Source organism: Balaenoptera borealis, assembly GCF_965194805.1.
Source record: "Balaenoptera borealis genome assembly, chromosome: 14".
NCBI lineage: Eukaryota > Metazoa > Chordata > Mammalia > Artiodactyla > Balaenopteridae > Balaenoptera > Balaenoptera borealis.
Genome location: NC_138875.1, coordinates 53,668,875 through 53,682,426, shown reverse-complemented (window position 1 = coordinate 53,682,426; position 13,552 = coordinate 53,668,875). Strand labels below are relative to the sequence as shown.

Below are 13,552 nucleotides of genomic sequence, written 5' to 3'. Positions count from 1 at the left end.
CACAAAATTGCCAATTTTCTCAATTCCATTTTTTTGAATACTTAATCTGTTACCGGTTTTTCATTTATTCAATACTATCTACTAACAATATAATAAAATGTTATTGTTTGTAATTAATAAGTAACTAAGCATTATGCTAGGTTATTTTAAATTATCTTGATCATTTTATATTTTCATAAATATATAGGCTCTTATTAAATTTAGACTCATAGGGAAAAAAATCTGAAAAAAATACTGCTATAGCAAATCACAGTGGAAATTAAGAGTGTCTGCACCAAAAATTTATTGAATTTTAACCTTCAACAACAGCTACATTTTAGAAAGCATCTTATTTAATGTAAACTAGTTTTCCCTTTCTGTCAGCTAATTAAAATGGGAGAGAAAATCAATAAACCAGGCACTAAGTGAATATTCTTCACTGAATGTATATCAATAGCAATCTTTACATCTCTGCCTTACTTCCATCTACTTTCAAGGGTTTATAGAGTACAAGCTTTAAAATCAGCAGTTGCTATACAACTTTTAATGTGAAAAACATAAAGTATATTCTCACCTGCACTTCTGCTCCATTTCATCTTTTAATTGCATTTCATTATGCAACTGTTCTTCCAGCTTATAAATTGTTTTTTGCAAATTTTCCTGCTTTAATTAAAAACAACAAAAACTTATTCTACTAAGAATATTCATAGAGAATTTTAAAATAGCAAGTTTATATTACCATTTTATACCTGTTTACAAGGGAATTATCTGATCCAATCTTACCTTTTTCCTTTCTATCTGAAATTTTTATTATTAATTTAACAAACATTTTTTTCCAACACCTACTAATACGTCAGGTGCTGTCGTAGGCATTAGTAACACAAAAATTAAAAAGATTTGGTCCCCATTCTCATAAAGCTAATAGTTCGATAGTGGGGCACAGGGGAATAGGAGGGTGAAAAGAACCTACAATAACCCAGACATATACACAAAATATTATAATATAATGTGGTAGGTACTAATAAAATTATATATAAGGTGTACTGAAGAAGAGAAGAGGTCACATCTAATTCTGCCTTGAAGATGGAATGTTTGAGATGAGACCTATAAGAAGAGAGGTATTTACCAAGCAGAGGAAGTGAAAGAAGGAATGCATTTTAGCTAAAATGAATGAGTCCAAAAGTAGAGAGAAAGAAAATGATTGGAAAATGGGAAGAAATCAAGTCTAGGCAGAGCAAAGAACATAACAGGGAGAACGAATCACATAAAATCTGAAAGGGCAAGTGGGACTATGATCCTTGTATGCAGAAAAGGAGTTGGGTACTTTAACCTATAAACACTTTAAAAGGGGAAATGACAGAGTATTGGCATTTTAGAAACATCATTTCGGTAATAAGGTGAATAGAGAGCAGAGAAATTCTAGGCAAAACAACCAATTAATAGACAGTTCAGGCAAAAAGAGTATATAGGTCTGATATAAGGCAGAAGCTGTAGAAATGAAGAGGAAATGGATAACTGTGTCAGTCAAAAGGCAGAATTTATAACCCAGCAACTGATTAGAAATAGAACAGAGTAGCATTACAAAAGATGGGTGACACAAAAAGAACTGCTGGTGAGGGGATGGAGAGAGGAGAAGTGTGAGTTAGGCTTTGGCCTAGGTTGAAGTGTCTGAAAGATGTGCAGGAAGAGAAGTCCAGTTAGAGAGAGAGAAAAGATTTGGGTATGGAGTTCAGAGAAGCAAGCCAGACACACATGAGATTAACTATAGAAAATGAGCAGAGAGCCAAGATCAGAACTATCTTGAGAAACATTTAATAATTATGGGGTTGGGGGGAGAGAGAAGGGGAGGAGATCCTGCAAAGAGGACTGAAAATAAAATCCAGAGGTAGAAAGAGAAAAAGAAGGAAATAATGAGAACATGAAAGTTCTTAAAGTTCCAAGGAGGAAGGACTGGTCAGTGTCAAATGCAGCAAAAAAGAAAAATAAGATACAGAATGAAAAATATTCATGATATTTGGCAACTGCAAAGTTGTTCACTAGCATCTCTGCTAGAAGACTTTCAGGGAAGAGTTGAAAATTAAATTAGTTGATTTTTGTACTTAGTTCTAGGTTAACAGAAATAGTAGGCACACAAGCATTTTCTTCTTCCCCTGTGATCTTAACCAGAGCAAAAGATAAAAGCCACTGACAGAAACTTATGGCAGTCACCATTGAACAAGATCAGCCCAAAGAAAACAGGATTCCACTGAATTATTTTTAAGTCCTAATGTACCTCTAAACTTACAGATAAGTAATACAGTGAGAGTGGGGTTATAGCAGCTCCTTATTGTCACCATCTCCAGGTCAAATGTGCTTTAATTTTGAAGATTTCTGAGCCCCTATTAGCTATATAATTTGGCAAATAGCTCTACTGGGATGAGAATTTAAAAGAGAAAAATGGTCATAACAGCTAACCAGTACTCACATAGTTCATTCTCCTTTTTCTCACCTTCCCTTCCCACCATATGTTCTCTCACATTTAAGAGTAAATATACGAAGGAGAAAGAAGAATTCTGTCAGCTTTTAAAAATGATTGCTGCCTACACCTCATCTCAGTTACAAATATGGAGGCTATAGCACACAAAGAGCTCAAAGAATGCTCTAAGGATGACCAGATAATTATATCTGGTATATTTAAGAAAAGTCCTGGTTAACCCAAAAGGACCGTCTCAATGTAAGCAAATAAAAAATTTTAATCCTCTGTCTCACGAACATGAGCTATTCTAACAATAAAAAGAACTCATGTCTCTAATATTCACTTCCTACAGGAATTCACTTTTCAGTGGTCAAATTAGAAGATGCTCACTGTACTGGTTATTCTCCATTTGCCACCTCTCCCTTCCAGCCTTGAAGACCCATCCTCTGACCTTCTTTGCCTTCAAATTTACAGACTGCATTAACTGGGCTCTGTTGTCCTATGATTTTAAGCTTGGTTTCAGCATTCAGGAGACACCAGCTGGAAATCAGTTGGGAGAAATGAAACATCCGTTCTCCCCACACTCTTCTTGCCTTACCACAGCTCTGGCAGTGTTCTATGTTCTACGCTCCTCTTTCATGAGTCTACGCATTTTCTCTGAGCTGTGGTAACAAGATTTGTCTCTTCTTGTCCCTTCAGACTAAGGGCAATGGCTTCCCACTGCTGTCAATCAATGGCTGCTTTAGCTCCCTTTATTTATTGCTCCCCTTAATCCTACGCATAGCACCATTAATAGTCCCTTCATTAAACTCTCTTCGCTTAATAAATAAACAAACAAAATGTGGTATATGCATATAACAGAATATATTAAGCCTTAAAAAGGAATGAAATTCTGATACATGCTACAACATGCCTGAGCCTGAAGGACATTAAGAAAAATAAGCCAATCACAAAAGTCAAATACTGTATGATTTCACTTACATGAGTTACCTAGAATAGTCAAATTCATAGAGACAGAAAGTAAGGATAATAGTTAATAGCGGTTGAAGGGAGAGTGGAATGCAGAGTTATGGGCACAAAATTTTAGTCTGGGATGAAGAAAAAGTTCTGGAGATGATGGTGGTGATGACTGCACAACAACGTGAAGTTGCTTAATGTCACTGAACCGTACACATAAAAATGGTAAAATGGTAAATTTTGTGTTATGTAAGTTTTAGCACACACACACAAAAACTCTCATTTAAATCTTTTGAATGTGCCATTTGTTTCCCTGTCAAGACTCTTACTGATGCACTGATTTATCATAAATTCCTAATTCCAAAGATTAAAAAGACCACCTCTGTCAATCTGTGTAGCAATGTATAGTTTACTAACTGCCTCCACATATAATATCCCATTTGATATTCAGGCAAGAAATCAAACAGGAGAGGAAACAGTAGATAAAAAGTGCTATAAAAATTTAAGATCACTAACTACATATTCTGAAGCAATGCATGTTTACTTAGTATCATGCATACAAAATACATTATCCACAAAACAACTTTTAAAATAATAACAATAAGAAAATACCTACCAAGCTTTTATCCACATTAGAGCTAGTTCTGTTTTCATTAGGATTTGCTGAAGATAAGTATCTAGGAAGAAAATAGTTTTTAAAAGAAAACAAAAAACTCTTTAATATCTAGTAACAACCAGTAACAAACACTATATGCCTATCTTTTGTACTTGCTCTGCTTGTAAAAATTGAGTGCAGGTTCTTAATTCTTTATTTTAGAAACATAACAGAAATGATACATATATTAAATAAAACCCCCAGTTAGGTCTGAAGCAGCACTCTGTAATCATATACCTTAATATCCCTGCAGCAAAATATATGAATATTCATACCAAAGAGAATAAATAAAAACCATAAAATAGTCTCAACTTAGTTCAGATTAGGTTTTTGGCCATGACAGCAGGTCATGGCAGGTTTTGCCACCAAACAAATCACTAAAAAACTTTTAGTTTTTAGAGCTTTTGGATTTAGAATCAGGAATAAGGAATTGTTGACTTCTACAGACATGTGCACAATTCCTCCCCACTGCCCCCAGTTATCCTTCAGTCAAGAATGATATTGCCGGGGAGTTCCCTGGCAGTCCAGTGGTTAGGATTCAGCGCTTTCACTGCCGTGGCCCAGGTTCAATCCCTGGTCGGGGAACTGAGGTCCCGTAAACTGCGCGGCATGGCCAAAAAAAAAAAAAGAATGATATTGCTTTTCTGGGCAAAAAAGTTAAGAGTTTTTGTGTAAGTGGTTGAAATAACAGAACCAAAGTTCAGAAGATGTCCTGCTAATCTTCTGTGACTCTAAGCCTTGCAGAGTTTGTTAAATTCAATATAAAGTTAGAATTACATACAAATACAAGATATTAGTGATCTTTAGAGGTCTTCTTTAGACACCTTATCAGATTACCAAACAGATATAAACAGATCATATAAAAAATTTTTCTACACAATCAAATGTTCGGTAAAGGTAAGATACTTCTGCTACTTCCTTTACCATCCTATGACTGCCACTATTACTACATCTATATCACCACTACAGTTACCACCTTGGTTAACCAGTAGAGCTCCCTCAAAAAGAGGTCAAATAGCTACAGTATACTTCACAGCTGTTATGGGGCAGTTGTTAACACACTAGAAATAATTAATTCATAGTGAAAAACAGAAGATAATCAAGTGTCCTTTAAGTACCATTAAACATATATAGCAGTGCTCTAAAAGAAACAGCAGGAAAATATGTCATTTCCCATGTTTTTCTTGGAAAATTATTCAGATCAACCACAGAATCAAATATTCAGGAGACAATAACAAGGGCTATGTAGCAGGTTTGTAGAGAAAAGGTCCCATATAACAAATGACAACTTCTAGTATAGTGCAATTTCATTCCATTGACTATAAAGTGCCTCAGAAATTCAGTATGAGATTCTGCATTATGTGATATAAATAAAAGCATACAGCAACACCAGTAAAATCTGAATTAGATAGATCAGACTACTTGATCTCTAATTTATCTTCTAAATATAATATGCTATATAAGTAAAGTTGATGTTTAGCCTTCTGCAAAGTTAGTAACATAAAGTTCTCTGAATACAGCCCTGGAAATGTAAGGATACCAATGTACACATCCATTCATTCTTCCACTTCTTTTTTTTCCTTTCAAGGTTCTTTTTCATATTATACTGTTGCTTTTATATAGAATCTGGTCATTTAGGTAAACTTTTTATGAAAGAGGTGTCAGATTATTAGGAATATAACTAAAAGTTTAAGGCTGTTTTTTTTTTTTTTTTTAAAAACCATCTTAATATGGTTTTTAAAGGCACAGGCTTTTTATTTTATTTTTTTTTAAAGATTTATTGATTGATTGATTACTATGTTGGGTCTTCGTTTCTGTGCTAGGGCTTTCTCTAGTTGCGGCAAGCGGGGGCCACTTTTCATCACGGTGCGCAGGCCTCTCACTATCACGGCCTCTCTTGTTGCGGAGCACAGGCTCCAGATGCGCAGGCTCAGTAGTTGTGGCTCATGGGCCTAGTTGCTCCGTGGCATGTGGGATCTTCCCAGACCAGGGCTCGAACCCGTGTCCCCTGCATTGGCAGGCAGATTCTCAACCACTGCGCCACCAGGGAAGCCCAAGGCTGTTTTTAAAATGTTTATAATTCAGCTATACTTCAACAGTAAAGATCTCTGTCCTTGTATGTTTGGATTTCAGAAGTAAGAGTCTCAGAAGTCTTTAGTTTCATGCAATTCAAAATTATACTTACATATTACAGTAAGGCTAATTAATATTTCGCTGATTCTTTCTTTATTAAGACCAACCATACCTCCAACCAAACATGTAAGAAACAATTACTAAACAAGGTGGTGATATTTAAGAACAGACTACAACTTCTACTTTTAAGAAATTCAGAAATTAGTTTGGGATATGAAACACCTGAATACAAGGAAAAATCATGGAACATAATCTAGTGTATGACAATGTATCAATAGTACAAAGAATATATATATATAATGCTTATTTAATTCAAGATTACCTTTGTGCAGAGAAAGTAATAACTTTTGTGCGGAAAAAGTAATTAACTGCTGAACTCTATTACAGAAAATCCAGAAACACTGGGGGGTGTTTATATCAACATGTTGAGTGTTTCAGAAACCAAGCCAGAGAATAACTGATAAAAATATAAAATTTAGGGACTTCCCTGGTGGTCCAGTGGGTAAGACTCCGTGCTCCCAATGCAGGGGGCTGGGGTTCGATCCCTGGTCAGGGAACTAGATCCCACATGCATGTCGCAACTAAGAATTCACATGCCGCAACTAAGAAGCCTGCATGCCACAATGAAGATCCCACATGCTGCAACTAAGACCCAGTGTAGCCAAAATAAAAAAATTTTTTTAAATTAAAAAAATATATATATAATTTTTTTAAAAAGAAAAAAAAAGAAAGGATGCTGCAGCAAACACACCACTTTGAAGGTTCTCTGTGTATTTCAATATAAAATAGCTCCAATATAATATTCATGGAGTATTAGGGAGGGAAGAAGGATTAAAATATTGCTCTTTTCTAGGGGTCAAAACTCAAGTACTACCTACTTGGTGATACAACAAAAGTATTCTAACATCTAAAGAAAAAAATTATTGTCTTACAGTTGGATTATTGGAGAAATTTCATAAAGCAAGACTAAATTGAATTCCTGTTTTCTAAACTGAATTAACCTCTTATAAAAAGTTTTGACTAAAATGACAAGATGCTTCACTTTAAAAGGTTAGCTGTAATAACCTCAAATTTAATCATTACTCCAAGCAATTCAAATATCTAATACCATTCTAATGGAGTATAATTTGATTAGAGATACATATTTTAAAATAAGTTTATCAAGCAGATTTAACACACCCAGTTAATGGTGCATATAGTTCACTTTTATATATTGGTATGGTATTTTGTTTAGAGTTCTCTCGTGTAGTACTTGCCAACCTACATTGTACAACTTATCCATTTCCTCACTAGGATATGAGCATCTCAAGAGAAGATAATTATATCTTATTAATCCTTCTCCCTGCACCTTGGTGCTTAGTATATACCTGACAAAGAGTAGGTTGTCAAACATGTCTGTTGAATGAATGAATGAATGCCCAGCATATGAAAATAATGTTAAATGTTTAACTTGTATCTGAAGTCCATTAGAAAAGACTAAAACTAATATTAGCTCATACTAATGATAAAAGTAACTAACATTGAGTGCTTACTCCATGCAAAGCATTGTTCTAAGTGTTCTACTGTGTTTTGACTTACTTAACCCTTATAACAACCCTGAGACACGTATTGTTATTATTATCCCCGTCATCCCTATTTTTGAGGAAATGGAGGCATAAAAAAGATGAAAGTTATTTGCCCAAGGTCACAAGGTCTTACATGATGTAAAACATAATTCATTTAGTAGTTTTAGGGAGGAATCACTTAATTTTTGAAGAACTGAAAATTATAGGCCTTTCGTAACATCAATATAGTGATGATAATGCTAGAAAACTGTATGTTGTTCCAAAATGTATTATAAAAGCAGAACTCTTCGGATAACATGATTAACCAAAATATCAGTATTAAGAGAATCTCTTGACCTATTAATTGTTGTAACTTGAAGATATATAGGGTATCATTCAGCAAAGAATTTCTGAAAAACAATATCCTGAGCATGGATGAGTCTGAAAGATATTAAATATGAAATTGGAAATCTAATGCATTGTTGAAAAGTGGCATAATAATATATCTCTTTATACACCATTAAATCTACTTTAAATGTTCTTAAAGTGATTTTTAGATATCCCTAAGAAAATAACATGACTACAATAAAGTCAGTACCTACTCCAAATATCAATGTGTAGCATACTTACCTACGATTGCTATAATATGTAAATCCTACAAAGGGTAGTTGATTGCCAACAAAAGCTTTAGGTATAGGGAATGTTTCTTCATCTCCTTTATCTTCTTCCAAGTCATCAAAGTTACTTGTGTCAATGTCACTACTTAAATCAGGTACAACTGGCGCTACAGCTGAAAACAGAAACAAAACTGAAGCAATGATTCTGTACCAACTACTAATGACTTCCTACATACAAATAACTTGTGAACCACAAATTCCAAATGGGTTGAACCCCATTACAGTAAGCTTTATTAGGATTATTAATCAACAGGTATTGATCATTAATTATGTAATTCGTGAACCAATTATCTTCAAAGTCACCTACAATTATCATCTATACCTCCAGTTTAATTTGAATATTACAAGTCAAGTATTATTAAGGTTTGTTTTAAAATACACTGTAGTATAAGATGTGCAAAAGCAGTTAGGACTACAGAAAAGACTTTTCAGAAACTATAGCATGACAAATCGTACTCAAAGTTGATTAGTTTCAAATGCAGTATTTTGCTCGTTAATCTGCTCTACAGCAAACTAGAAATTAAAGTTACTTCTTAGTGGTCCTGGGTATAATTAATAATTTGTTACTGAAATATTTTTACTCATCTAGAATCTAGATGATCAGTATTCCCCTCCCCCCGACTCAATATCTCTATAAGAGCAAAGTGTTTTTTTTTTAATTGAAGTTGATTTACAATACTGTGTTAGTTTCAGGTGTATAGCTAAGTGATTCAGTTATATGTATGTGTATACACATATATATGTATATATACATGTATTTTTGTTTTTTCAGATTCCTTTCCATTATAGGTTATTATAAAATACTGAATTGGAGCAAAGTATTTTGAATTATATTTTCAGACTAGTTACCTTCCCTGAATTAAGTGATTAAGGGACAACTCAGTGAACTATTTATGAAATGGCTATTGGGAAAAGAGAGCAGGGATATAAAACCTTAACACAGAATCTTCAAGAGTTTTAAACTTGATGGGGAGCAAGACCCACACATACTTAATAACATAAAACTGTATGTGGGGCTTCCCTGGTGGCGCAGTGGTTGAGAATCTGCCTGCCAATGCAGGGGACACGGGTTCGAGCCCTGGTCTGGGAAGATCCCACATGCCACAGAGCAACTGGGCCCGTGAGCCACAATTACTGAGCCTGCGCGTCTGGAGCCTCTGCTCCGCAACAAGAGAGGCCGCGATGGTGAGAGGCCCGCGCACCGCGATGAAGAGTGGTCCCCACTTGCCGCAACTAGAGAAAGCCCTCGCACAGAAACGAAGACTCAACACAGTCATAAATAAATAAATAAATAAATAAAAGAACGTGAATTTCTTTAAAAAAAAAAAAAGCAAAACTGGGCTATTCATTTAAAAAAAAAAAAACTGTATGTGGCAATGCAAATATTCATGACACAGAAGAAAATACCATATGACACTAGTACTAAAGCAATTATACTCCAATAAAGATGTTAAAAAAAAAAAAAAAGAAACTAGTACTACAAATATCTTCTTTTGGAGCTTAAATACGCTATAGAAAGTACACCTAAAAATAAATTTCAGGAAAAAAGTTTTTTAAAGATACAGGAGTATAGTAAAACATCACTGAAATGTTATCATCAAAATATTCAATAATTATTTTTGATACAATCATCTCATGTTCCTTTAGAGAAAAAGATAAAGAAGAGTAAACAAACAAAAACTAACTGACCTGATTTTACAATCTTAATTTCTTATATAAAGGAATCACGGTTCTATTGAATCGTCTGGGTATTCCAGGCAAGAAATAACTATTGTTGTGCATCTCAGATACAGTGAACTATCAGATAAATTTGGGAATGAAACAACACATTTAACCAAAAGAAGCTGTAGTACTAACAGCGAATGAGAAAAGAGCTTTTCCACCATTTTCTTTCCTTAATGGCCAAGAGAACTGCCCAACTAGATGATTCTAGCTTCCTGATCTTAATTGACTAATTTGTAAAATGAGGGGAAAAAAGGGTTGTCACTCCTTGTGAAGTACATGGTCTTGGCACAAATTTTACCTTAAAACAGTGGTTCTCAATCAGGGACAGTTTTGGCCCCTCGGGGGTATTCAGCAATGTCTGAATATGTCAGAAATGTCTGGGTACATTTTTTTGTTGTCATAACTGGGGAAGGGATGCTACTGACATCTGGTGGGTAGAGACCAGGGATACTGCTAATCATCCTACAATGTTCAGGACAACAGATATGAGAAAGATTTCTCTGGTCTAGTGTTGAAGGTGAGAAATCCTGCTTTAAAATTATCATATAAGATAGATTTTAAAAGGAAGCAGAGCAAGTTTTGGTGCATTTTCTCTTGCTGTTTCAGATGGACCTAGTCTTTTTATAGATGACATACCATCTTAGAGTAGTTTTAAAATGAGACAAGTATGGGATACAAGTATGGGAAATCCTGGGAGAATTATAAAAGTAATTATTTCTGCTTCTAAATTAAGATGTTTAGGCTTTACATAATACCATATAATCATGCCAGAACTAATAAATAAAGGATAAATTTAGCTTTACTGAATTACCATCAATATATAGAGTGTTCCATTTATAAAAAATTTACCTTTCAATAAATAACTGGTAATATAGGAATCATGTTCCATAAAAAAGAATCCAACTGATGTCACCAAAAATGGCAGAAGAGGGAGCTCTAAGAAGCTGCCCTTCCATTGAAGTAACTAACCATTAAGCTCACAAAACTATCAGGAACAACTTTTTTGGAACTCTGAAATCTAAGAAAAAACTTACAACAAGCAAGGAAACGTTCAATGAAGAAAGAGGGTGCTAAATTGTGGCATTTAAGGAGATGTTTGTCACTGGCTGACTGCTGAGATAATGGAAAGGGGACTTAAATGAACACACACAAGGAATACAGACTTCATAAGAATAGTTCCAGAAAGTCACTAAACAAACGGATGACTGGAGCCCACAATAAGCTGTTGCTTGCAGACTCTACAAGGAAGGAATTCTGATTTCCAGAGTTACAACATTACAGTGTTCAATATGTCCAGTTCACAACAAAAAATTACAAAGCAGGTAAAAAAAAACAAAAAAACAAAACAGGAGAAGTATGGCCCACTTACAGGGAATAAAGAAAACAACAGAAAACCTCACTGGGGAAACCCAGACATTGGTTTTACAAAACAAAGACTTTAAATGTCTTAAATGTGCTCAAACAGCTAAAGGAAACCAAGGACAAAGAACTAAAGGAAACCGGGAGTATGATACCTTAACAAATAGAATATATTAATAAAAAGACAGAAAAAAGAACCAAATGTAAATTCTGGCACTGAAACGTATAAAAGCTGAAACTAAAAATGTGCTAGAGAGGTTCAACAACAGATTTGAGCAGGCAGAAGAACCGGCGAACTCAAAGATAGGAAAACTGAAATTATCAAGTATGAGGAACAGAAAGAAGAAGTGAATGGAACCTAAGGGGCTTCTGGGACACCATAAAGTAGACCAACATACACATTACAGGAGTCCCAGGAAAGGAGAGAAAGGGGCAGAAAGAATATTTAAAGAAATAATCGCTGAAAATGACCAAATTTAATGTAATATATATATATATCTATACATCCAAGAAGCTCAATGAACTCCAAGTAAGAACTCAGATCCACACCAGGACACATTATAGTAAACTTTCAAAAGACAAAGACAGAGAGAATATTGAAAGCAACAACAGAGAAGCAACTCATCACATACAAGGGATCCTCAATAAGATTAACAGCCAATTTCTAAGCAGAAACCTTTAAGGCCAGAATGTAGTGGAATGACATTTAAAGTGCTGAGGGAATTCCCTGGCAGTCCAGTGGTTAAGGTTTCATGCTTCCACTGCAGGGGGCATGGGTTCAATCCCTGGTCGGGGAACTAGGATCCTGCATACTGTGCAGCGCAGCCAAAAAAAAAATAGTAATAAAGTGCTGAAAGAAAACAACTCTCAACTAAGAATTCTATAACTGGCAAAATTATTCTTCAAAAGTGAAGAAGAAATTAAGAGATCCCCAGGTAAAGAAAAGCTGAGAGTTTGCTACTAGTAAACCTGTCCTATAAGAAATGTTTTTAAAGGGAGTCTTCCAGGTTGAAATGAAAGGATACTAGACACTATCTTGAAGCCTTATGAAGAAATAAAGAACACTGGTAAAGATAACTACATAGGTAAATGTAAAACCCAACTTCATTGTAATTTTGTTTCGTAACTCTACTCTTTCCCACATATGATTTAAAAGACAAATGCACAAAACTATTATAAATCTATGTTAATAAGCACACAATATATAAAGATGTAATTTGTGACAATAACAACTAAAGGGAGGGAATGGATGTGTATAGGAGCAGTTTTTATTGCTACTGACAGTAAACTGTATCAGTTCAACCTAGATTGTATCAAGTTAGGGTGTTAAATGTAATGGCCAGCATAGTCACTATAAGAAAATGACTAAATAATATGCAAAAAAAGAAATGAAGGGGGAATCAAAACAGTAAACCAGAAAAGGTAATCTATTAAACAAAAGAAGGCAATAATATAAGAATTGAGGAACAAAAAGAAAAAATAAGACACAGAAAACAAATTGGACAATGACAGAAGTCTTTCTGTACAGTATTTACTTTACATTTAAATGAATTAAACTCACTGATTAAAAGGTAGAGATTGGAAAAATGGATTAAAAATTGATCCAATTATATGTGCTGTACAGAGACTCACTTTAGATCCACAGACATAAATAGGTTAAAAGAAAAGGATGGAAAAAGATATTCTACAGATAAAAGAGCTGAGGTAGCTATACTAACACCAGACAAAACAGACTTTAAGTCAAAAATGGTTAAAACAAAGACACTGTATACATATATTTTTACTGAAGTATAGTTGACTTACAATGCTGTGTTAGTTTCAGGTGTACAGCAAAGTGATTCAGTTTTATATATATATATATATATATATATGCATATTCTTTTTCAGATTCTTTTCTATTATAGGTTATTACAAAATATTGAGTATATAGTTCCCTGTGCTATACAGTAGGTCCTTGTTGGTTATCTATTTTATATACAGTAGTGTATATATGTTAATCCCAAACTCCTACTTTATCCCTCCCCCATCTTTCCCCTTTGGTAACCATAAGTTTGTTTTCTATGTCTGT

The 13,552-nt window shown here is 34.4% G+C and overlaps 1 protein-coding gene and 1 long non-coding RNA gene across 4 annotated transcripts in view; one reads left to right on the top strand and one right to left on the bottom strand.

The window, feature by feature from the left end:
• The window catches only part of ROCK1 (Rho associated coiled-coil containing protein kinase 1), a 139,195-nt gene that overhangs the window by 52,179 nt on the left and 73,464 nt on the right, over positions 1–13,552 (bottom strand). For all 3 annotated transcript variants that reach the window (XM_082353488.1, XM_082353489.1, XM_082353490.1), the window contains 3 exons: positions 8,354–8,513; positions 4,008–4,068; positions 554–642 (listed from right to left, as the gene is read on the bottom strand). In XM_082353488.1, the coding sequence (XP_082209614.1) occupies positions 554–642; positions 4,008–4,068; positions 8,354–8,513 (310 nt within the window). The remainder of the gene's footprint in view (positions 1–553; positions 643–4,007; positions 4,069–8,353; positions 8,514–13,552) is intronic.
• On the top strand, positions 4,076–6,875 carry LOC309610595. The gene is made up of 2 exons (XR_014234067.1): positions 4,076–5,740; positions 6,105–6,875. It is a non-coding gene; the product is annotated as an uncharacterized lncRNA (long non-coding RNA).